Consider the following 23,286-nt stretch of genomic DNA (forward strand, 5'->3'; position numbering starts at 1 on the left):
TTGAGGATTGAAAGGGAGAGCATGTCCCGTAATCTCAAGGATAATAGAAATGAATTCTCTAGGGTTAATGTTGCCGAGGCAAGCAAGAACTTTAACTTCAACGACAATAATGATTAAAAGATTTAAGGTTAGAAAAAGGATATCTATGGGAATGCATGTATAAGTTAAGTGTTAATGATCATAAAGCTATAAATTTTGTTTATCATGTTAACTCCTTTGACTTAAATTTTATATCTTTAAAATATATGTCTAAACATGATTTGATTAATTGTAAAGATACAAAATCTGATAAGCATGAAATTTGTATACAAGCAAAAATGATTAAGAAGTCATTTCCAAAGCCGAACTAAATACACAAATATTAGAAATTATTCATACTAATATTTGTGAATATAATGGTATTTTGACTAGAGAAGGAAAAAGATACTTTATCATTTTCATTGACGATTGTTCTAGATATACCTATGTATATTTGATTAGAACAAACGATGAAGCATTTAAAAAGTTTAAACTTTTCAAGGCAGGTTGAAAATCAAAAGGATAAAAAGATCAAAATGAATCAAAATGATAGAGGTGTGAATATTTTTCGAATTAGTTTGATGTCTTCTGTGAAGAGCATGATATTATTCATCAAAAGTTTGCATCATTTACTGCTCAATGGTTTGGTCGAAAGAAAAAAATTGAATTTATACGGATATGATTAATTCAATATTTCTTAATGCTAAATTGCCAAATAACTTGTAGGGAGAAGATTTACTTATGACCTATCATGTGTTGGATCGATACACACGTGAGGGGAGGGAGGGTGAATCAAATGGTTTTTAAAAACTTATTTTATTATTTAAATAAAAAACACGAGTATGTGCAGCGAAAAAATAGAGAAATCAAATGATAAGTAAGAAAACCAAAACATACATGGTTGGTTTACTTGGTTCAGAGCCTTCGGCGACTTCTACTCCAAGACCCAGGTCCCGCGGACCTATCGATGGACAATCTACTAAAATACCTTTTCTGGTACCTCCGGAAAAGGGAATCAAATACACAGAAAGAGGGAACAAGTGAAACACCCTACACTTGTCCTTTTGCAAATAGTAAAATGTACAAATTACAAATTGTTACCCAACTCCTTGGAAGATTGTTAGCTTAGGCTCAGTGTCATTCGGCTCCTTGGCAGCAGTCGGGCACACAACAACGTTGTACCGGTGCCACAGCAGGAAGCCGGAGCAGTCGGGACCTCAAATGGACGCACAGAAGCTGGTATCGATGTTGTTCCTTGAAGCTTGGTCGAATAACCCTTATAAAGGTTGTGGAAGGCGCCTTCCATAAGCATGAAGGCGCCTCTAACCTGAGAAATCTGATCTCATCTTCGCTGTGCCTTATCTGTGACGGGGTCCAAAAGTTATCCTACGGAAGCCACCTTCAAGCCATTGAAGGCGCCTTCTATGAACAGTGTGAAGGTGCCTTTGGTACTATTTATCTGAAGATTTTTTGCTCCTTTTACCCTACAAGTTGTGTTAGTCTAAAACTAAAACATCTAACCTGCAAAACAAAGTTAGCATGGTGAAAGATAAAAAGTAGTAATTAGCTCCCGTCCTCCCAGGACCAGGAATTAGTTAAAGTCTTATATTAGGGATTCAAAATAGACCTAACCTGGACGATGCCTATTGTCCCTCAATTATGACTCGTCCTCACTTAGTCATTCTCCTCCAGTGACTTACCTCTACTTACCAACTTGCAGTCGGTTGATTGGCCTCTTGACCCACCTGGTCTTCATGCCAACTGTCCGGTCCGCAGATCCAACTAGACTTCTGCCGGTTGTCCAGTCCCGCGGAGTCAACTATCTTCCTGCCAGATATCTGGTCAATCCGTTGACCTACTTAGACTTCGCACCAACTATCCATCCCACGGACCTAGCTGGATTTCAGTCTGGTGTCCAGTCCTTCAAACTTGTCAGTTTCTGCATACTCGGTAAAGCAATTAGATCACAAAACACCTAACTTAACTCCCTTGTTATTCATCAAAACCTTAGTTAGACCATTAGTGCAATCTGCACCAATAATCTCCTCTTTTTTGATGAAATAACAACTAGGGTTAAGTTAGGAAAAATAAGATATGAAAAAAATAAACATAGAACTTGATTTTAAGAGAAGTCTAAAATTAGGCAGCCAGTTTTGTTCTCTTAATCATTTTTAGGATTTTTAGGATTAAGTTTTCTGATTTTCTTTGATTTTCTAACTTGAACCCTAACCACCCTCCCCCTTTGACATTCATCAAAAATAAACATTAATAGATAAGTGAGTCAATCATGTACTCAGGGAAAGTAATAGAATTTTGACAACAAAAGACTTTCAGGATTATTGGGGGAAGAATTTATAAAATTTTTAACCTTTTGAAACACAACCCATTTGCAAAGAAAAATATAGAATTTTGCTAAGAAAAATTATTTTTGAAATAAGATTATGTTTGAAAAAGGCTTGCGAAATTGAAAAGATAAGGGGGCCTTTGGTTTGCGTTTTCCACGCTATTTTCTGTTTTCATTTTATGAGAAAATGGAAAACGCATTTGGTTTGCGTTTTCCACGTTCATTTTTAAGAAAAAGAAAGAGTGTTTTCTAAGAAAATGAAAAATACGGAAAAGTCATTTTTTAAAAAATGAAAAACGCGCATTTTTCAGAAAATGAAAATGAAAATGGGGCAAACCAAACACACCCTAACTTTTGCAAGAATTTTCAAAATTTTGCCAAAGTGTTTTCAAAAGCATGTATGTTTAAAACAGTTTTCAAAATACTTGTAGTTAGTTTTTCAAAACATAGATTTTGAAAAAGTATCAAAATTTTTGCAATGAATGTTTTGAAAACTAACTTTTGCAAAATAAATTGTAAATTTGAACAGAAACTTTTGAAAAGATCTTGTCAGATAGATTTTTAAAATGTTTACAGAGTAATTTGGAAATAAGATAATTTTTCAAAGAATGATTTTTTAAAAAAAATTATTCAAAACATTTTTCAAGAGAGTTTTTAAAGCAAATTTGAAAATGATTTTTTAAAGAATGATTTAAAAAAAAAACTATTCAAAACATTTTTCAAGAGTGTTTTTAAAGCAAATTTGAAAGTAATTTTTCAAAGAATGATGTTCAAAGAAAAAACTATTTAAAACATTTTTCAAGAGTGTTTTTAAGATAAATTTGAAAATAATTTGCAAAATAATTCAAGACAATTAAAAATTTATTTTGGAAATATTCCTTCCTCCCCCGGACCTAGTATGTATTTAAAAATATGCATCTACAAAATCGTTCTTAACTATTTAATCGTTAGTTATTAACTAACTACCAGAGAATAGTAACATTCATTTGGTTAGTGATGTTAGGTAAATGCATCCAGTTAGTGTTTGACTAAACATAGATTACTTAACTTGATCACTGTAATATTTGGTATTTTACATCCAGACTTATTTTGATACACTGATATAAGCATCTTAAGTCTAGATAATGTGTCTATGCATTTCACGCCGTTCTAGGTTTGGAATACACAATGAAGGGAATCCGAGTGTGTTTGTGAGATGCTCAAGTTCTAGTTCTATAGGAACATACTTTCTATGGATTTGATTTAGTTTAAAGCTAAAATCAATTTTGAAATTCTAAGGAAATGTGAAATTTTAGGAAGTAACAAAATTTTCTTAGAATTTGTAAATTATTTGGAAAATGTTTTGAAAACAGCAAGTCTAGTCTATGAAGCACATTCCTAATTGTCGACGTAAATTACTAAATTCACTTTCAAAAAGGGGGTTGGTAAATATGTTAGCTAAGTTTGACTTGGACACAATGTAATTGAGTTCAATGTCACCCTTAGTTACATGATCCTTGATGAAGTGATATTTAATTTCGATATATTTGATTCTTGAATGATGCACTGGATTTTTTATTAAGTTGATCGAACTAATATTGTCAATTAGGACTTTTGTATTTTTAAGGTTTAGATTGAAGACTTTTAGGGTGTACATCATCCATAATAGTTGTGTAACATATTCTCCTATTGCTATATATTCTGTCTCAGTGATAGATAAAGCGATACAGTGTTGCTTTCTGCTAAACCAACTGACAAGTAATGTGCTAAGTAGTTGACAACCACCACTTGTACTTTTTCTGTCTAATTTATAGTCGGCATAATCTAAGTGAGAGAACCCTATGAGTTCAAAGTTGGTCGTTCTAGGGTACCACATACCTATGTTGGATGTTCCTTTTAAGTATCTAAAAATTCTTTTAACATAGGCCAAGTGTGTTTCCTTAGCACATGTTTGGTACTATGCACACATACTAACTGCAAATAGAATGTCAGGTTGACTGACAGTTAGGTATAGTTTGTTTCCTATGACGCTTCTGTAATATTTGAGGTCTATAGGTTTTCCATTTGGGTCACTGTCTAGGGTTAAATTTGTGGCCATTGGAGTTTTAATTTCCTTTGAGTGTTCCATACTAAATTTCTTAAGTAACTTAAGTGTATATTTTTGTTAATAACCGTATCACTTAATGATTCTTCTACTATTTTGGGTTTGATGTTACAGATTAAAGTTATTTGGCTTAGGCTTTTAAAAGCTGATCTGGTTTGGACTCTTAGGTCTGAGTCACTAATTATTTGATCAAGTGGATGGTTTGGGTTAACCTTTATTATTCTAGTTGGTTTATTTTCTTGTGGTTGATGTTCTTCTTCATATTCTTGACTTAGATTTTCACTTGCTCCCCCTTGACTAGTGTTGCCTCTTATAAACTCAATTGGTTGATTCTGAGTTTGTTCTAAGTTAAGAGTAGATTCTTCAAACTTTACATTTGTGGTTTCCTCAATTTTTAATGTATTTTTGTTATATACTTTGTAACCTCTACTGTTTAATAAAATTCTATTTTTTTACTTTTGAGTTAAAATTTTCTAAGTATTCTCTTGTGTTTAGTATGTAAATTGGGCATCCAAACACTTTAAAGTATTTAATATTAGATTTTTTTATTATAATAGAGTTCAAATGAGGTTTTATTATAATTTTTATTTATTGTGGTTCTGTTTTGTACATAGCAGACAACGCTAACTGTTTTTACTCAAAAATATTTTGGAAGTTGATATTCATTTAGCATTGCCCTAGAGGCTTCAAGTAGAGTTCTATTTTTTCTTTCTACTACTTCATTTTGTTGGGGTGTTTTAGGGCATGTAAACTCATGATGATAATCATTTTCAAGGCAAAATACATTAAAGTTATTGTTCTTAATTTCACCTACATTATCACTTCTAATTTGTTTGATTTTTTTGGTCTTTTTTTATTTTTAATTTGTTTGCAAAAAGCTAGTAGTAATTTAAAACTTACAAAAACATAAATTTTATTAAAAGAACCGATGAAACATCTATAACCATTTTCAAGTTCCACACATGAATTTGAAATTTATGACTTCTTTTAATTTTAATGAAGCAAATAGCAAAGCAAATTTCGATGTTCTAAAGTGGTAGTCATAGAAGATTCGAAGTTTTTCCATCCTCTTCATGATCGCCAAAAAAATTTTAGCTTGTCCAGTAGTTGTTATTGAACAGACGTTCAATACCAGCAGTAACATATTAGATGAACGATGATCGACTTTATCTTTCGACTCATTGGAAGCCCAAACATTACTCGACGATTGGACTAGAGCCGAAAAAAGAATTCAAGGAATACAATTTTCATATGATAATGTTGAAGAATTTGATATCGAAGGAACAAATATAAAAGGATAAAAAATTTAAAAAATTACGTGTTTTTTGATTCCATTATACCCTAAGGGAATACATAGACAACTTAAATAAGTGCAAGTCTTTTTTTATTTTATGAATTTATAATTTTTATTTTTTTAATATAATTATCTTGAATCGTGGCAAACCTTGGTGAATAGTAACGAACTACGGTGAATCGTGAATTGACGATTCCGAACCGTAAACTGTAACCGTCGTGAATAATTAAGGTTAAGGGTCAACTCTCCAAGAACCGTCAAATCATTGATTCTGAATTATTATAGTCTCATTTTTGATATTTGATTAGAGACAAAGTTCAATGTTAAGGTACACTATCGTCTTGCAAATGCTTTGAAGTATTTCACTAATTGAAGGTTAAACTCGAAAGATACCTTCTTTTGTATATGAATCTATTATAATCAGTTTGGAAGAAATATTATATATGGATTGTAAGAGATTGCAATACATGGGAGAGTTTGATTTAAACAAATGTGCCTTTTCATTTGAATTTATCTTGAATAATATGTCTCTTGGTTGGATGATTTCATCTGTAACTACTTGATAGTTATTTAAATAAAGAGATATTTTGTGATAGTTGCATCATCTGAAAAGATCCATTAATTCATAAAAAGAGATCAATTTCTGTATAAATATTCAGATTTCTATATATTTCCATATGTTTTGGCAGCTCGATATTTTTTTTGTTAGAAATTATTTGCTTATAAAACTGATCAGCAAACTTGAATAATATAGATAAAGAAAATCTTAAAGGAAAATATTTTCAATCGTCTGATTTCGATACGCTGTGAATCCATTCCACATTGGTAGTTTTTTATTTATCAGTTTCAGTTTGCTTAGTCTATCAGTTATTGTTCGCTTGACAAGCTCATAAACAGCAACGCACAGGCTTTTCCACTGGAAACCCGGATTGGTTAGCGCAGCCTTATGCAATCTTTCATGTCGCCTGAAAATGAGATCAGCCGTACCCTCACTTCTCACGAGTCTAAGGTGACAAAACCCACACTATTAACACCCTGCAAACTCCAATAATTCATGATAGGAGAATAGCGCATCCTGAGGTTGACAACCGCCGAGCAATTGAGTTTTTTGCAATGGAGGCCAAGCTTAGCAGAGCGGAGTCGGAGATCGAAGAGCTAAAGCGGCGGCGAAAAGAGGACGCGCAGGCTAACGAGAAGGTGGTCAGCATCTTCGCCGCCCGAGAGCAGAGCTGGATGGCCGAGAGGCAGAGCCTCCGACGTCAGATCGAGGCCCTGCTCGGCGAGCTCTGCGGCCTCAAATCGAGCGACACAAAGTACGCAGCGAACTTAAAGACCCTGAGCGAGTCTTTGGAGGAGGAGTCGAAGAGGAGAATGGTATTGGAGGAGAAGGCTGAATTCGGCGAGCAAATGGCGGAGGAGATGAGGGAGAGGCTCAAGACGGTGACGCAGGAGCACGCGGCCGAGCTGTGGAAGCACAAGGCGACGCTGGTGGAGCTGCTGTCGAACCAATGCCGAATGGAATCCGAGATGGGACGCGCGCTGGTGCAGGTGGAGGCAGCCAAGGGGAAGCTCGAGATGGCGGTGCGAGAGAAAGATGCAGCGGCGGAGGCAGAGGCGAAGCTGTCGGAGGAGTGCGCCATGATCCGGAAAGACTGCGAGCAGAAGGACAAAATCTTGGGCGCGGTGCTGAGGAAATCTAAGCTCGATGCGACTGAGAAGCAGGTGCTGCTCAACGAAGTGAAGTTGCTGAGAGCGAAGAAGATGCAAGCTGAGGCAGAGATGAGGAGGTGGAGGAAGATGTGGGAGTCGAAGCGCAGAAATGGCAACCCGAAGCATCTGCTGCCGGAATACCTCGAAGCCGAGGGAAAGAGAGGTCGGTGCTCTTCTCCGTCCATGTGCTCGGACCTTCCATTGAGCGATGGAAGTTATGAGCCAGGTACAGCTTCCGTTTTATCTTCTTCGTTTCCAGTTCAAAATCACATTGTGTATTGCTTTGTTGCAGAACTCGATGACTTGCAGGAGCTACAAGACTGGGTTCGAACCGGGAATGAGAAGCATGCGAGCATCATCAAGCAGAGGCATCATGCAGAGGTAGAGGCATTCATAGAGCAGATGAAGCAGAAAGAAGAGACATTGGAAATTTACCAGCGGCAGGTTCTGGGGAAGGCACTGGAAATAAAAATGCTTCAGTCTCACATAGAAGGACTTGATCGGAGTCTGTCTCACTTGAGAGAGGAGAACGTCAAACTGGAGGTCCTGTTGTTGAAAAAGGAGAAGGAAACGGAGCTGCTGAAGGAGCAGCTCAGCTTCCTTTTTCATCGACATCAAAAAAGCAATTCAAGTTGCTCTCTTAATCCTGGGGGTTGCCAACAAAAGCCTCTTTGCTCAGAGGTGAAACTCAAAGAGAGGAAAACAGGAGAGAAGTATAAGGATTCAAAGCCCAAATCTACTGGGAAATTTACAGAGATCAAAGTTGGTAACACAAGACTGAGGCAGATGGGATCCAATGAAGAGAGTGAAATTTACAAGGAAAAGGAAGAAATTGGAACCAATCATTTTCAAGAACATGAGAAACACTGCAGAGAAGATATGTCTCCGGAACCAGAACGAGCAGAAATTTCATTGCAGGAGCAAGCTGAGGATGCTTCAGTGACATTGCACTCTCCTAAAGAAGAAATAAAAGAAGTTAAAGAGGTACGCATTAATCCTCATACTTCTAACGAACAAAATGGCTTGCAAGAGGATGCTGCAATTTCTGGCAAATTCACGTCCCCTGAACCATCATTTATAAGAGAAGAATACTGTTGGAAGACATACGTTCATACTTTTGGTGTCTCCTACAACATCAAGAGGCTGAAACAGCAACAACTTGTTCTCGAGAAGTTGGCTGGATTACTGACTAATAAACAGTTGGCAAACATGGATACAATAAATACTGGTGGAATTGGAGCTGAAGACAGAAAGATTGATGAGGACAAACAAAACATGAAAGGCTTCTTCCTAATGAAATCTTTGCTACACAAACAAGTGAAAAGATACCAGTCACTGGAAGAGAAGACTGATGACTTGTGCAATAGAATGGTGAGAAAAAGAAATAAAGTTCCTTTATATTGCCATTGATGCATTTCTTTCACGAATCTCATTATTCGCCTCATCGTCCAATTTCTTTTCTACTTGGTGTGTCTTAGGAGGGCAACTACCAGTTAGGAAGCAGAAGAGACTCACAACGTGTTAGAACAAAGGAGCAATCTGAGACACTTATGTGCTATCTAGAAGAAACATTTGAACTACAAAAGTGTTGTGGCAACAGGACAGAAGTTCACAGAAATGCAGTCCAAAACTAATTCTATCTTTTCTGGAGCTGATGCACATGATAAATCTATAGGCTTCAACTTGAGGCAGTTTGCTGATATCATTAGAACTATCTTTGAGCAAGTTCAGAAAGGTCTTGAGTTGAAAATAGCTCGGATGATTGGTCAACTAGAGGGGAAGTTAGCCTGTGATAGCATTCCTCATAGGTGAGGAAGAATTCTACTGCTCACTTGCAGGGTCAGTCATATATGTTCATGATCGATACATTAGACATAGATGAATAAGAAGATATACATGCATCTTTCAAAGTTCTCCCTGACAGATTGTTCATTGGAATATTTTAGCTCATAAATATTAACCAAACCAATGCATGCTTTCACAATTTTTATTTAAAAGAAAATATAAGACATTAGAGGTCAATAGTCAGCCACTCAACAGTAAATGGTAGATCAATTGCTCAACTACAGTTTTTAAAGCTCTTCTCACTGGAGGGGTTTATCATCTGTAATTGTAATTAGAATACTGATTCATGTTGATCCAACATAAAGTACAAAATGTAGAAAGTTGAAGCAAATGAAGAAACCCTGAAAAAGAAATCAAATGAAGCTTCAACCCTAAATCTCAAGGAACTAAGTAAAAAAAAAAAAGTATATAAATAAATAAACTTTAGCATGATTGCATAAACTTTCAACAAGAACAAGGGAAAAACTTTTAAAGAGGCATGAGGTACAAGCATTGTTTTCTTGAATGAAAATATTTACAAATCAGACATCGCCCTAACTATGCCAATTCCCATAGACCTGCTTGATGGTCATTGATGTTACACGAGTAAGGAAACACTCAATACCCCATACTTATTGATCGAAGTCTTTCTAGATAAGCCATTGGTTTTCTAAGCTTGCTTGATGCAGCTGCTCAAACATCTAACTAATGAAGCTAGGCATATCTTTTTTAATTCCTAAAAGACTTGGTGTTCTACAATATATAATTTGTATTCTTCATGACTGCTAAACTAGTTAGAAAAATACGGTATGCTATTTGAAGTGCCACACAATGTAGAATCTAAATTTCATTTCGATAAATTAAAACGAAACGAGTATATAGAGGTTTGTGGGCTGACACTGGCCATAAGTTTCACGTCCATTTGGCGTAGAACTTCTCATCACTCCATACCAACATCCTCTGCAAGCGAATCTGGACCCCCCTCTTCTTCAAATGCAAATGTCTCGGCTTTATCTTATTCTCCAAACTAAAGGCGAAATACTGCGGAAACTTCTTCACGTCCTCGATCGGCCTCTCCATCTCGTGCACCAGGTAGTCGATCTTGGGCTTCATGTTGTTCTCCACGCTGTAGCCAAAGATTGCTGGGCAGCGAACGCAAACTCCAACTGCCTCCTCGTGTGACAGCCCCATGGACTCTAAAAACTTGATCTTGGAGACCAGCTTCTCGAGAGGGGTGTTGAGAAGGTGCGCGTTGAGATTGGTCGGCGCTCCGACGTTTCTGAGCCCGAGATTCCGAAGGAAGCAGAGCGTGGGGCGTAGGTGACTTTCGACGTTGGAGACGAGGAGGTCGGGGCATCGGAGAACAAAATCGCGGGCCTGCTCGGGACTGGCGGAGAGGTCATTGGCGAGGAAGGCGAAGACAGGGGCGAGGGTGCGGTGGACGTCGGTGGCGGAGGTGAATATGGCAGGGCATACGGCAGCAAGGCGGGAGAAGTGGTGATCGGAGAAACCCTTGGACTTGAGAAATTCGACGATTGAGAGGGACCAGGCGATGGACTCGGGGGAGGAGGCGATGCCGAGAGAAGTGAGGTACCGGAGGCTCTGACGGCGGGAGGTTCGGAACCTGAGGAGGAGGGGTTTGTGCGGGCGAGGAGTCACCGGAGAAGGTTTATGGTTGGGGATCGTGTGTCTGGATAAAGAGATGATGGGAAGGCGGGAGGAGCCTAGTGCGACAGCCATCCTTCGCGGCTTCACCTGGCCTTTCTGCCGCTTGTTTCGACTCCATTTATTGAGCATTTCTTTTTATATACCTTTTATTTTAAAAATGCAATGATTATTGCATCGTGGTCCCATGGTCTAGTGGTTAGGACATTGGACTCTGAATCCAGTAACCCGAGTTCAAGTCTCGGTGGGACCTGAATATATGGTTTTTTTTATCTATTTCCTCTTCAACTGCATTTTCTTAAATAGTCTGGTTCTTGTATACTTTAATCACTAAAAAAAAACTTTTTGATAAATTAATTTTGCATCCTGTCTCAGGTTCTTCTCTTCCTCTTTCCTCCAGCTTTACTTCTCCTCAAAGTAAACAGACGTAGGGAAAATCAATTCCACGTATATATGTATACAAAACCAAATGCCAAGCCTTTAAAAAGTGATCTGAATTGAGGAAGACGCAAATTTCTTGAATGAAAGAGACTATCAGACCCGGCCCATTTTGGAAAGTTGATATCTATCGCAATATATATATCGATCACTTTTCACAAACAGTGAACAAGCGCAACAGAAAACTTGTAGGTGTTTCAAACGCCAAAAAGCCTGCGGAATACCTCTCTTTCATTATAATGCACACATATCATTCTTTTCCTCTTCCCTCACGCCAAGCATTCTTGCTTCATCACCAAACCACACCTCATATATCCTAACATCCAATCTCAGCCCATCTATAATCAATCAATATCGTCACCAATCGCCATGGCTCATCCATACGACAGAAGCAAGCTTTTCCTTCTTCTCACCTCCTTGTTTGCAAGCATTATTAACTCAGTATTCGCGTCTGTCGTCTCCACTGGGAATTTCAGTTCTGATTTCCACATCACTTGGTCTCCCGGCCATGTAATCACATCCTCTGATGCCCATTCAAGAAGCCTACTGCTAGACAATGAATCAGGTATATCTGCATGCTACTTAAATCGACACAATAATTCTGCGATAACTTGCATATATATATATTTAATTCCTTGCAGGCTCTTCTTTTGCTTCCAACGATAAGTTCTTGTTTGGACAAATTGATATGCAGATCAAACTGGTGCCTGGGGACTCAGCCGGCACTGTTCTTGCCTACTACGTCAGTTGTATAAACTTCCTATCTTAATTCATATGAATTTGTCGTCAGGTTGATCAGTAGTTATCAGAATTATATATATAATTGGACTTCCGTTTAATTAACGATGTAGGCTACTTCTGATCGACCTAATCGCGACGAGATCGATTTTGAATTCCTGGGTAATGTGAGCGGGCAACCATATATTCTGCAAACAAATATTTATGCAAATGGATCCGGAGATAGGGAGGAGAGGATCTACCTCTGGTTTGATCCAACCAAAGACTACCACACTTATTCAATCTTTTGGAACATTTATCAGATTGTGTGAGTAAATTACATCAGCTGGTCCAGAATTAAACTACTAGACAGATTCGTTTCATATAATTAAATATGATTGCTGCAGGTTCATGGTGGATTGGGTGCCAATCAGGGTGTTCAGGAACCATGCCGGTAAGGGGGTAGCTTTTCCCCGGTGGCAGCCGATGTGGATCAAGGCGAGCCTATGGAACGGCGACAGCTGGGCGACACGCGGCGGGTGCGACAAGGTGAACTGGTCGAAGGGGCCTTTTGTGGCCTGGCTGAGGAACTACAAGGTGGATGCTTGTGTTTGGAAGGGGAGGCCTCGGTTTTGCCGGGCCGAGAGCCGCGGCAACTGGTGGAACCAACGCAAATTTGAGAGCTTGACATGGAGGCAGAGGAGGCTGTTCAAGTGGGTGCGAAAATACTACCTCATCTACGACTACTGCCAAGATACAAACAGATTCCTGCAGGATGAGCTACCGAGAGAGTGTTCATTGCCCGAATACTAAACTCGATTGATTTGTCAAAATATTTATATATAGCTAATACGAAAATTAATTACTTCAAAGGCATTAATTACCATGACGGACTCAAGTTTCCAACCGATTTACCTGACCGTGCCGCTTAGCGAGCGACACGCGGGGGACAGAGCACAATCTTGCCCGCCGCCTTGTTCTCAGCACCACGCCTAAATCCTAATCAGGCTCCGGCAAATCGTTGGTTGTCGCCGCGGAAATTTAATATGTGACACAAGAAAATGGCGTGTTCTCGCCGGGACATGCGCTTCACGTGTGTTGTAGTGTCGCTGGTCCACACATCGGCCATGTCCGGTCTAACTCGAGTCCGTCATGGTCTCAATTATGGCATCGTGAGGATTTCAAGGCAACATATGACGTGACGCCTGGATCTGTTTAAAAATAACGCAGTAATTGAATTTTTTTACAATTTTATTTGAATACATTTATTATATATGACGATATTCTTAGAACAATAAAGTGTATAACCATAAGTAATGCTTTATTTGAAGTCCAGCTGGAAAATACAGATTGGACAACACAAGTGCTGCCCGCCCATTTTACAAACAATACTTTTGTCTACGCACGACGGGAAGAGAGAGACATAAACTTCAGCTAAAACTTTGAAGTCAAAAGACTCACACTCTGACGCATCAACCTTGGTCACTTCCAATGTTCAATGAGATCGATGGAAGTGCACCGAGGAAAAAATAATAACCAATAAATAAGAGACAGATTAATTTAATATAAAGAATTTGATAATTACGCATGCAATTGATGATCTGAGCATCTCTGTCTAGCGTTCGGACTTGCGGTCGGAAGCCGGCGATGACCGGAGCACCCACCGAGCCAAAAACTGCCTTCTCGTGCGGCCATCGCCACCGCTGCAGTGTGGGCGGTTGCGGCAGGAGCCCACGAAGGTCTGAAGCCGACTCAAGGCGAGGCTGAGCGTGTCCTCCGACATGTTGGCGAAGCAGAGGCGGAACCACCCGGGCTCGTCGCAGTGGCAGGAGGACCCCGGAGAGATGTTGAGCCCGACTTTGTACACTATCTTCTTCCACAGCTCCATTTCACCCTCGAACGTGACGGCGCTCAACAGGTGGCGCATGTCCACCCAGCAGAACAACCCTGCGCCGCTCTCCAAGCACTCGATCCCGATCCCTCGCAGGCCGCGCACCAGCGCGTCGTGGCGCTCCCGCAGCCTCCTCCGGTTCTCCGCCACGTACTCCGCCGTGAACGCCTCGTCGGAGAGCAGCGCAGCGAGGAGGTACTGCGTTTGGGAGGAGACGAGGCCGAAGCTCGACATCTTGGTGGCGGCCGACACGACCGCCTCGTTGTCGGAGTAGATCCCGCCGACGCGGAAGCCCGGGAGCCCGAGGTCCTTGGAGAGGCTACACACTATGTGGATGCGGCCGCGGCATGCCTCGGCCCTTCCATCGGCGACCACCTCGGCGACGCTCACGAACCCCGGCTCGGCGAAGTTGGTGCCCGCGTAGATCTCGTCGCTGACGAGGTGAATGTCCTTGGCGACAACGAAGTCGACGAGCTCGTCGAGCTCGCGCCGGGTCATGGCGGTGCCCAGTGGATTGGAGGGGTTGGTGACGAGAACTCCTTTCACGGCGAGGCCGCGCTTGTGCGCCCGGTGGTACGCCTCCTCCAGCGCCGCCGCAGTGATGCGGAATCCGTTGGAGCTGGAGCAGTGCACCGGGACGATCTCGGCTCCGGTTCGCCATTTGAGGTCTCTGTCGAATCTGCAAAACACAATCATAAACCAAATTAGTGATTCACAACAAATTTAGCAAATGTTAAACTAATCCATGACGTGAATATATACCCTGGATAATATGGGGTAGGTAGGAGGAATGCTTCGCCAGGATCGGCAAGGCAAAACATGAGGATCTCATTGGCGCAAGTTGAGCCTGCAGTGAGGACCAGGTTGTTGGGATCGAACCTTACTCTGTTTCCTCTTACTTCTCCCATATATTTAACCAATGCCTGTAAATTTAATTTGCATCCAATTAGATACGAAGTTAATTACGGACTAGCTAGCTAGTTATCGTAAAGAAGTTGATCGATCGTTTGTGTGGATTTACATTCTTGAACGCAGGCAGGCCATGATAGTCTTGGAAAAGAGCAAGCTCCCGGAAGATTAGTGCACCATCTTCCTTGAAGCCGGCAGGGCCAGGATTCTTCTCCAGCCATGACTCGATCAGATCAAAGCAGAGCTGCAACCATTGCACGAAGAGTTAATTAGATTAATTTTACGCACTTAGAATTAATTAATTAAGAACTCGCGCGAGTACTTAGAAATCAGAGAGACCAACCTGGTTCTCTGCCAGGCCCATCTGAATAATCCCCGTAGGGTTAGCAATGGGATCATAGGGGTTCTTCTCGTACTCCTGCCATCCCAAGAAGTACGAGGAGTCCTGTCCGTGTGTGTTGCAGGTTCTCGAGAGCAGCTTCTGGATCATTTTCTAAGGTACGGCTTATGGATGTATAGACCAGAAGACGGAGAGAAGACAGAAGAAGGAGAGAGCGAGAGGAGATTTGGTTGTTGATTAGAAGCACAAGAGGCAGCTTTTTATAGATGGCTTTCTGATATTAGCTCGAGTATACTCGGGGTTGAAATTTACCATGCCGACAAAAAGTCTGTTCTGGACCCATGATATTGGAAAAGGATGGGACATGTTCGTCCAGTTTTCCATTTTGAAATCGCTGTTCCACTTTTCTTTGTCACGTAAAAGAATGCTTGTCTTCTCCGTCGACAGACCATCGTCATCTCATTTCAGAGTATAATTATATGATGAACCCGTTGAAACACACGGAGGCGACTCACAGTTGATGTGAAACATAGAGACCCACCCAAGTAACTCCCGTGCCTGTGTGCGCGCCGACAACGGGAGCTCCTCTGTTTCATCATCCTGAACCCCAAGTCCATGATCCGGTCAAAACAGAGATGGTGTCGAGGTCATCTTTGTCGGAGGTGGAGCTGTGTTTAGCCTGGCTAATCATATAATAATCATGGAGATTAGGAAGACTAATATAATCATGCTAACATTGACATCGCTAAGCCTTCGACGTCTCAAGGTCCTTCCCCTGCAGCTTCCTCTAGCTTTGTTTTAGGTTTAGTCCACGGTTTTAAAGGGCATGAGATCAGATGATGAGCAAATTTGGCATTAGACACTTGCTCCCACTTGGAATTTTAATTGGGTTCATGTCTCTTTCTGTATAACTCACGGCCAGGAGGACACACATAGGGACGTACGCCCTCTCGGTCATGTTGGATGCTAAATTTATTCCAAGATGATAGGAAAAAAAACATATGATTAAACAAAGCTAACGGAAACAGGAAGAAGAATAGTGAATTTCTAACACCATAAGACTATAGTAATATGATACGGTGCATGATGGTGGGATCAGTAAAAGAATGTGGTTAGAAGTCATACTTACGTGGAGGTCAGAAGTTAATCTTACGTGGAGGTCAGAAGTCAAGTTTACGTGGAGGTCAGAAGTCAAGCTTGCGTGGCTATGGTCCAAGTCTTAGCTTACGAGGCAGTCAAAGGATATGCTTACAAGTTGGACCAAATCCATCCTCGAATAGCAATCAAGAATGGGGCTTACAGCCCAAGTACAGTTAAGAAGTGGGCCTATAGCCTATAGGCCATGTAAAGGCGTAGAGGGAAAGGCCTCTGGCGTAGTACAGATCTGGCGTGCAGGTCGGTAAGTACATGCAGTGGATAACAACGGATATCAACAGGTCGGGATACAGATCGGACATACAGGTCGGTAAGTACAGGCCGTGGATAACATCGAATATAAGCAGGTCGGGATACAGACCTGACGTACAGGTCGGAACGTACAGGTCGTGGATAACAGCGGATATAAGTAGGTCGGGATACAGACCTGGCGTACAGGTCGGAACGTACAGGCCGTGGATAACAGCGGATATAGGCAGGTCGGGATACAGACCTGATGTACAGGTCGGAACATACAGGCCGTAGATAACAGCGAATATAAGCAGGTTGGGATACAGACCTGGCATACAGGTCGGAACGTACAAGTCGTGGATAACAGCGGATATAAGCAGGTCGGGATACAGACCTGGCGTACAGGTCAGAACGTACAGGCCGCGAATAACAGCGGATATCAGCAGGCCGGGATACAGATCGGGCGTACAGGTCGATACGTACAAGCCAGAGATAACAGCAAATAGAAGCAGGTCGGTATGCAGATTGGGCGTATAGGTCGGAACGTACAGGTCATGGATAGCAGCGGATATAAGCAGGTTGGGATACATACCTGGCGTGCAGGTCGGAACGTACAAGCCATGGATAACAATAAATAGAAGCAAGTCGGAATACAGACTTGGCGTGCAGGTTAGGATTTATAGCCATATGGCTCAGAATACTTGGAGCAAGGAAACGTACAGGTCGGAACAAACGAAGTCAGACGTACAGCTTGAAAGTAGGGATAAACATAACCAAAGTATACAAGGCGCGACACGTAATGCCAATAAGAGACAAGACCGGTCAGGGTTGGCAGCAGGAAACACATAGGACGAGGTTCAAAGGACAGGACTGGAAGTTATGTCCGACCAGGGTTAGTAAGATATCAGAACGAGGTTAGGAAGTGTAAAGGTCTAGCGTAGCAATCACGAGCGGAGGATGCCAGGCACTACTGGACAAGCAAGCAAGGGAATCGTAACTGCCTATCAGAGAATAATCAATGTGTCAGGGAATATGCTAACAGTCGGGGTTCATTATCCCTTTGGTTTTATCGCCGGCCTATGAGGAGGTGTCACGTGTCATTCACCGCCAGACAAAGCCTAACAGTCGACATTCCCTGACACCCGCCAGACCCCATAAACATCCGTTGTAGTATAAAAAGGGATGATTTGTCCCTTATGCAGGTACGCAACCGCCATTATCTTTGCTTCGATTGGCGGTTAGTCCTCCTGAAGCATCTTGGCTCTGATATCACTTGTAGGGCCGTTGGGCCGGCTAGGAGGGGGGTTGAATAGCCCTGCAAAAATCAAAACGCAAACACCCTTCTCGAACTCTTAAACTAACACTTGTAAAATAAGAGAAATAAATAAAAGCAGAAAAGTAAAAGGCACACCGAGATTTACTTGGTTACAACCGGGAAGGTTGTTAATCTAAGAAAGCGTAGCACTAGTATCTCCTTCAGGCGGAGAAGTCTTTTACAGCAATGAAGCGCATAATAGAAGCTTAAAACAGAAAAGCGTACAAGTGTAGAAAGAATGCTTGAGTTCTCAGTTGATTGACAGCTTCTGGACCAAGGCTATATTTATAGTCTTGGTCGGGGCGTCTGGAAGGGTTCCGGGCGCCCTGGGGGGGATAAAACTTTATCCCCCAATGTCCAGAACGCGAAAGACGCGTTCTGGTCAAACTTCACGTTCCGGGCGCCCCGGACTGTTCCGGGCACCCCGGGCTGCTCCGGGCGCCCCGGAGCAAAAAGTCAACTCTGGTTGATTTTTGTGTCCGGGACCTCTACTCCGTTTTAGTCCCGCCTCGGTCCGGGTCTTCCGCTCCGGATCTGCTTACTTGGGTGATCTCTACCATCCGGAAAAGGGCTCACTCGAACCCAACTTCCGGTCTTCTCAAGCGGGCTTCCCTCCGGCTTCTCGTCCCTCGGAATTGCCGCGTGTTTCCTTCTCGTCCGCTAGCGTACTCATCCGCAGTCTTCGTCCCTCGGTCGTCGACCTTCTCGCTAGCTGCGTCTCTTGCTCCCCGAGCAATCTTCCGCTCCGGCTTTCGTCCCTCGGAACCACCGCGCGCTTCCTTCTCGTCCGCCGGTGTACTCTTCCGCAGCACCTCGTCCCTCGGACTGCCGTCCTTCTCGCTAGCTGCGTCTTCCGCTCGACTACCTGTGTTCCTAAGCTCCTGCACACTTAGACACAAGGTTAGAAACAACGCAGGACCTAACTTAACTTGTTGATCACACCAAAATAACCTTGGGGTTCCAACAAAAACTATTCTCCCAACTTTCCATCGGTAAGATTTTCTTTTATTTTTGTTGACTCTTATAAATTTTATTGAAGTTTTTATCTATTTACATTCAAATTTCGTTATTAGTGAGTTGGAGTTGAAGAATAATATTATATCTGGATAAATTTCTCAAAAAAAAATTTACATCGATTGAATCTTCGTACCCATAATCAAAATAGGGTTATTTATTTTGAAAACCTTCCAGCAAACCTTGGACAATGACCAATAATATGGAGTTATGATGGTAATGACAAAGATCAGGTGTGAAGGCACATTTATTAAAGGGACCTTGTCAACTTGATCTTCATGACTTTCCACAAACTGAAATAGGAAATGTCAAAAGAAGGTTTGTTGCAGATTAGTTTAAAAAATATACGGCCTGGTTGGAGGATAACATATCCAAAGATAGTGCATAGTATTTACATTGTTATCTTTTTAGAACTCCAAGTAACCAAGGTGGAGGAGATTCATTTGTTGGCGAGGGATTTAAAAATTGGAGAAAGAAAGAGAAGTTTGATCTACATGTTGGCAAGCATGATAGTTTTCACAGCATAGCAAAATCGAAATGCAATGATCTAACAAATCAAAATCTTAGTGGGAGTGTTTTGCTTTATTTACTGGAAAGCTAAATAAAGACAGAGTTGAATATTGAACTCGGTTAAATGTAGCTGTTGATTATATTTGTTTTCTATTGAGACGGGGATTAGCATTTCGGGGGCATGATGAATCTAATTTATCAATAAATAGAGACAATTACTTGGAACTTTTTCATTGGTATACTAAATACAATGAACTTGTGCAAAAAGTTTCATTTCAAAATACTTTTCATTAGCATTTCGGGGGCATGCTTTGATGGATTTGGTTCAATTTCTTGATGAAAGGGCTATCGGATGGTTTCACTTATCACTCTCACATGTCGGTGTGTTAGAGGTATTGGTAATAAATCCATTGCACTCAAAGAGAATCCTTTTTTCATTGGATGATCTATAAGGACTTGAATAACAATGCAAAATTCCATGTCTTGAGATTAAGGGAAAATGCCCCCCTCCCTCAATTTTTTTTATTAGTATCATTATAGTTTATAATTTGCTCCCCCCCCCTCTCTTATTTATATATTTTGCCCCTCATGAGATAAGTTCAATAGTATTATAAATTTTTGGGAATATTTTAATTTTTAAGTGAAATTAAATTGATTTTTAATATTTAATCAAAGCATTATCATTTTGTGAAAAGGAGAGTCAGCCCATAAAAAAAACTCAATTAAATGAGACGAGACTTGTATGAGAAGTTGTACTTGTGTTCTTTTTGTTTGAAAGATACACACAAGACAAAGAGTTGGGGGGAAGGGAAGCTGATGGGAAATGGGAAAGATTTTTTTTTTGTGTGTGAAACTGTAGGACCATTGGGCCAGCTAGAAGGGGGGTTGAATAGCCCTGCAAAAATCAAAACGCAAACACCCTTCTCGAACTCTTAAACTAACACTTGTAAAATAAGAGAAATAAATAAAAGCAGAAAAGTAAAAGGCACACCGAGATTTACTTGGTTACAACCGGGAAGGTTGTTAATCCAAGAAAGCGTAGCACTAGTATCTCCTTCAGGCGGAGAAGCCTCTTACTGCAATGAAGCGCACAATAGAAGCTTAAAACAGAAAAGCGTACAAGTGTAGAAAGAATGCTTGAGTTCTCAGTTGATTGACAGCTTCTGGATCAAGGCTATATTTATAGTCTTGGTCGGGGCGCCTGGAAGGGTTCCGGCGCCTGGGATAAACTTTATCTCAACGCCCGTAACGCGAAAGACGCTGCTGGTCAAACTCACGTTCGGGCGCCGAGCAAAAAGTCAACTCGGTTGACTTTTGGCTCCGGGACCTCGTCTGGTTTAGTCCCGCCTCGGTCCGGGTCTCCGCTCGAATCCGCTTACTTGGGTGATCTCTACCATCCGGAAAGGGCTCACCCAACCCAACTTCCGGTCTTCTCAAGCGGGCTTCCTCCGGGGACTCGCCGCGTGTTTCCTTCTCGTCCGCCAACATACTCATCCCAGTCTTCGTCCCTCGGCCGACCTTCTCGCTAGCTGTGCTCCCCGAGCAATCTTCCGCTCCGGCTTTCGTCCCTCGGAACCACCGCGCGCTTCCTTCTCGTTCGCCGGTGTACTCTTCCGCAGCACCTCGTCCCTCGGACTGCCGTCCTTCTCGCTAGCTGCGTCTTCCGCTCGACTACCTGTGTTCCTAAGCTCCTGCACACTTAGACACAAGGTTAGAAACAACGCAGGACTTAACTTAACTTGTTGATCACACCAAAACAACCTTGGGGTTCCAACAATCTCCCCCTTTTTGGTGTAATCAACCCAAGTTAAGCTAGGGTCAAAACTAGACATAAAATTAAAACAAGTTATTGCAATAATGTGCAACAAAATTAAATTTCAAAAATTTTCAATTTTCAATTTCTACCTCCCCCTAGACTTATACTAATTCTTCTCCCCCTTTGATCATAAAAAAATGGGGTTTAAAAAGAACTAAGGGTTAAAGACTTAGAGTAAAAAAAATTCTTAAAGACTTTAAGCAGAAATTTTTAATTTCAAAATGGTCTTTTAACTTAAACAAAATTGTCTTATGAAAATTTTTCTAAATTAACAAAAAATGAGAATTTTTCTAAGTAACTTAAGCAGAAAATTTTTCTAAGTGAAAACTTTGAGAATTTTTCTAAGTGAAAATTTGACTTTGGCAAAAAGTATTTTTCTAAGTATAAAAATATTTTGAAAAAATGTTTTTTTTTAAACTTTGAAAGCATTAATTAATTCTAATTTTAATGCTTTGACAGAAAGTTAAAAACATTTATTTCAATATTTTGGCTTCCCGGTCGTGGCGAGGTACTAGGCCTTCTTGGTTATTGGAGCAACAACCACTTCCTTAGACAAAACCTCATAGAGAAATTCATTGTTTAATTTTCTCACTGAAAAGCGCTAATTTTAATTTTAATTTTAAAACTTAGACTAAGCAAGATTTAGGAACCCAATAAAGGTTCCAGCCTACTGGATTGATTAAAAATTTCTTAGGGACATATTTTCTAGAGATATTCTTAATTTGTCCCGGGTGATATCTATAATACCAATTTAAATTTTTAAATTTTCTAGAATTAGATGAACATGCATGGTTTTTCAAATTATCTACTTGAATTTTCAAATCATTATTTTCAAGTTTCAATTTTTTATTTTCCAATTTTGATTTATCTAATTCTTCTATAGGGCAAGATTTAGCTAAGATTATTTTTAAATTTTTTATTTCTTTTTCTAATTTACAGCAGTCTTTAGTTAATAACTTAACAAATTTATAAAGTTTATTGGGAGGAAGTGAACGTACCTGACTTACCTTGTCGAGTTCGTTTTCCGTGTCTCCCCCTGAACTACTGCTTTCCTCTGACGAAGCTCCCCCTTCATCGATGCTCTCGATGCTCATTTCGGAAGAGCTTGACTCGCAGTCGTCGTCTTGATGACTTGCCATTAGAGCAAGTCCGGAGAATGCCTCGACTTCCGACTCCGACGACGTATCATCCCACGTCGCCTTTAGGGCTTTTCGCTTTTGGATAGGCTTCTTAACCTTTTCCTTGTTCTTGTTCTTCAGCTTGGGGCAATTGTCCTTGACGTGCCCTTCTTCGTCGCAGTGGTAGCAGCGGATCGTCCTTTTCTTCTTCCCCTGTGGATGGTTAGTAGATCTGGATTTACAAAGCTTCTTGAATCTTCTTACCATCATTTCCATTTCCTCGTCATCGAGAGAGGATTCCGACTCTGGTTCGTCTCTCGAAGCTTTGAGGGCGACGTTATTCTTGGGCTCCTTCATTCCTGCACATCTTGACTTATGCACTTCAAAAGTAGAAAAAAAATTCTTCTAACGAGATCTTTTCTAAATCTTTAGAAATATAAAAGGCATCTACTAGTGATGCCCATTTTGAATTTCTAGGAAATGAATTTAGTGCGTACCTTAGCGAATCTCGGTTACCGTTTCTCCGAGATTCGATAGTCCTGATGATCTCTTTGATTCTCGAGTGCAAGTCTTGTTGTCTCATCTTCCCAAGTTGCAGGTGGTGAGCGATTTCGATTTGAGATCTCTTCGTGAGCTTGGCTAAGTCCTTCAGCGGCCGAGGAACTTTTCCCAAAGTTCCTTCAGAGTTATTGTCCGATTCTGCTGACTTCTTGAGGTGGAAGAACGCTTAGCAGATGGTATTCGCTACGAAGTAAGCCTGCTCCCTTTTTGTCCATTGACATTTTTCTTACCTTCTGGCTACAAAACCGGATTCCATTGTTAAAGTTAATTCAAAGTCGGGGTAAAAATACCTGATTAGATTCTTCCACGTAGCGAAATCTCCTCCATATTTCA

The 23,286-nt window shown here is 40.9% G+C and overlaps 4 protein-coding genes and 1 non-coding gene across 6 annotated transcripts; 3 read left to right on the top strand and 2 right to left on the bottom strand.

Moving 5' to 3' along the window:
- The first annotated feature begins 6,757 nt into the window (after nucleotides 1-6,757).
- On the top strand, nucleotides 6,758-9,359 carry LOC122016033. 2 transcript variants are annotated; one of them, XM_042573176.1, is made up of 3 exons: nucleotides 6,758-7,675; nucleotides 7,742-8,820; nucleotides 8,928-9,359. In XM_042573176.1, the coding sequence occupies exons 1-3, from the start codon at nucleotides 6,853-6,855 to the stop codon at nucleotides 9,081-9,083; spliced, it is 2,058 nt and encodes a 685-aa protein (XP_042429110.1). In that variant the 5' UTR covers nucleotides 6,758-6,852; the 3' UTR covers nucleotides 9,084-9,359. The 2 variants fall into 2 exon arrangements, with proteins under 2 accessions (XP_042429110.1, XP_042429111.1); XM_042573177.1 differs by having other exon boundaries at nucleotides 6,758-7,612.
- Nucleotides 9,360-9,498: 139 nt separating this feature from the next.
- On the bottom strand, nucleotides 9,499-11,036 carry LOC122016035 (transcription termination factor MTEF1, chloroplastic-like). Its single transcript, XM_042573178.1, has 2 exons — nucleotides 10,172-11,036; nucleotides 9,499-9,635 (listed from the first exon to the last, which is right to left on the bottom strand). The coding sequence occupies exon 1, from the start codon at nucleotides 11,011-11,013 to the stop codon at nucleotides 10,186-10,188; it is 828 nt and encodes a 275-aa protein (XP_042429112.1). The 5' UTR covers nucleotides 11,014-11,036; the 3' UTR covers nucleotides 9,499-9,635; nucleotides 10,172-10,185.
- An 83-nt stretch (nucleotides 11,037-11,119) lies between these two features.
- TRNAQ-CUG lies at nucleotides 11,120-11,191 on the top strand. Its single transcript has one exon. It is a non-coding gene; the product is annotated as a tRNA-Gln (tRNA).
- Nucleotides 11,192-11,722: 531 nt separating this feature from the next.
- Nucleotides 11,723-12,973, top strand: LOC122017104 (probable xyloglucan endotransglucosylase/hydrolase protein 10). The gene is made up of 4 exons (XM_042574607.1): nucleotides 11,723-11,941; nucleotides 12,018-12,118; nucleotides 12,228-12,421; nucleotides 12,501-12,973. Exons 1-4 carry the CDS (start codon nucleotides 11,746-11,748, stop codon nucleotides 12,904-12,906), a joined length of 897 nt encoding a protein of 298 aa, XP_042430541.1. The 5' UTR covers nucleotides 11,723-11,745; the 3' UTR covers nucleotides 12,907-12,973.
- A 422-nt stretch (nucleotides 12,974-13,395) lies between these two features.
- Nucleotides 13,396-17,732, bottom strand: LOC122014466 (1-aminocyclopropane-1-carboxylate synthase 3-like). The gene is made up of 4 exons (XM_042570697.1): nucleotides 15,237-17,732; nucleotides 15,006-15,137; nucleotides 14,747-14,907; nucleotides 13,396-14,663 (listed from the first exon to the last, which is right to left on the bottom strand). Exons 1-4 carry the CDS (start codon nucleotides 15,381-15,383, stop codon nucleotides 13,709-13,711), a joined length of 1,395 nt encoding a protein of 464 aa, XP_042426631.1. The 5' UTR covers nucleotides 15,384-17,732; the 3' UTR covers nucleotides 13,396-13,708.
- Nucleotides 17,733-23,286: the final 5,554 nt, after the last annotated feature.

Source organism: Zingiber officinale, chromosome 8B, assembly GCF_018446385.1.
Source record: "Zingiber officinale cultivar Zhangliang chromosome 8B, Zo_v1.1, whole genome shotgun sequence".
Classification (NCBI taxonomy): domain Eukaryota; kingdom Viridiplantae; phylum Streptophyta; class Magnoliopsida; order Zingiberales; family Zingiberaceae; genus Zingiber; species Zingiber officinale.

Bases quoted from the DNA above. Each gene is read 5' to 3' on its own strand.
- LOC122016033 (XM_042573176.1), top strand. From the start codon at position 6,853: ATGGAGGCCAAGCTTAGCAGAGCGGAGTCGGAGATCGAAGAGCTAAAG. The intron at 7,676-7,741 runs GTACAGCTTCCG...GCTTTGTTGCAG, and splicing joins CGATGGAAGTTATGAGCCAG to AACTCGATGACTTGCAGGAG. The intron at 8,821-8,927 runs GTGAGAAAAAGA...GGTGTGTCTTAG, and splicing joins ATGACTTGTGCAATAGAATG to GAGGGCAACTACCAGTTAGG.
- LOC122016035 (XM_042573178.1), bottom strand. From the start codon at position 11,013: ATGGCTGTCGCACTAGGCTCCTCCCGCCTTCCCATCATCTCTTTATCC.
- LOC122017104 (XM_042574607.1), top strand. From the start codon at position 11,746: ATGGCTCATCCATACGACAGAAGCAAGCTTTTCCTTCTTCTCACCTCC. The intron at 12,119-12,227 runs GTCAGTTGTATA...TTAACGATGTAG, and splicing joins GCACTGTTCTTGCCTACTAC to GCTACTTCTGATCGACCTAA. The intron at 12,422-12,500 runs GTGAGTAAATTA...TGATTGCTGCAG, and splicing joins TGGAACATTTATCAGATTGT to GTTCATGGTGGATTGGGTGC.
- LOC122014466 (XM_042570697.1), bottom strand. From the start codon at position 15,383: ATGATCCAGAAGCTGCTCTCGAGAACCTGCAACACACACGGACAGGAC. The intron at 15,138-15,236 runs GTTGGTCTCTCT...CAATGGTTGCAG, and splicing joins TGGGCCTGGCAGAGAACCAG to CTCTGCTTTGATCTGATCGA. The intron at 14,664-14,746 runs GTATATATTCAC...TGTGTTTTGCAG, and splicing joins CCTACCCCATATTATCCAGG to ATTCGACAGAGACCTCAAAT.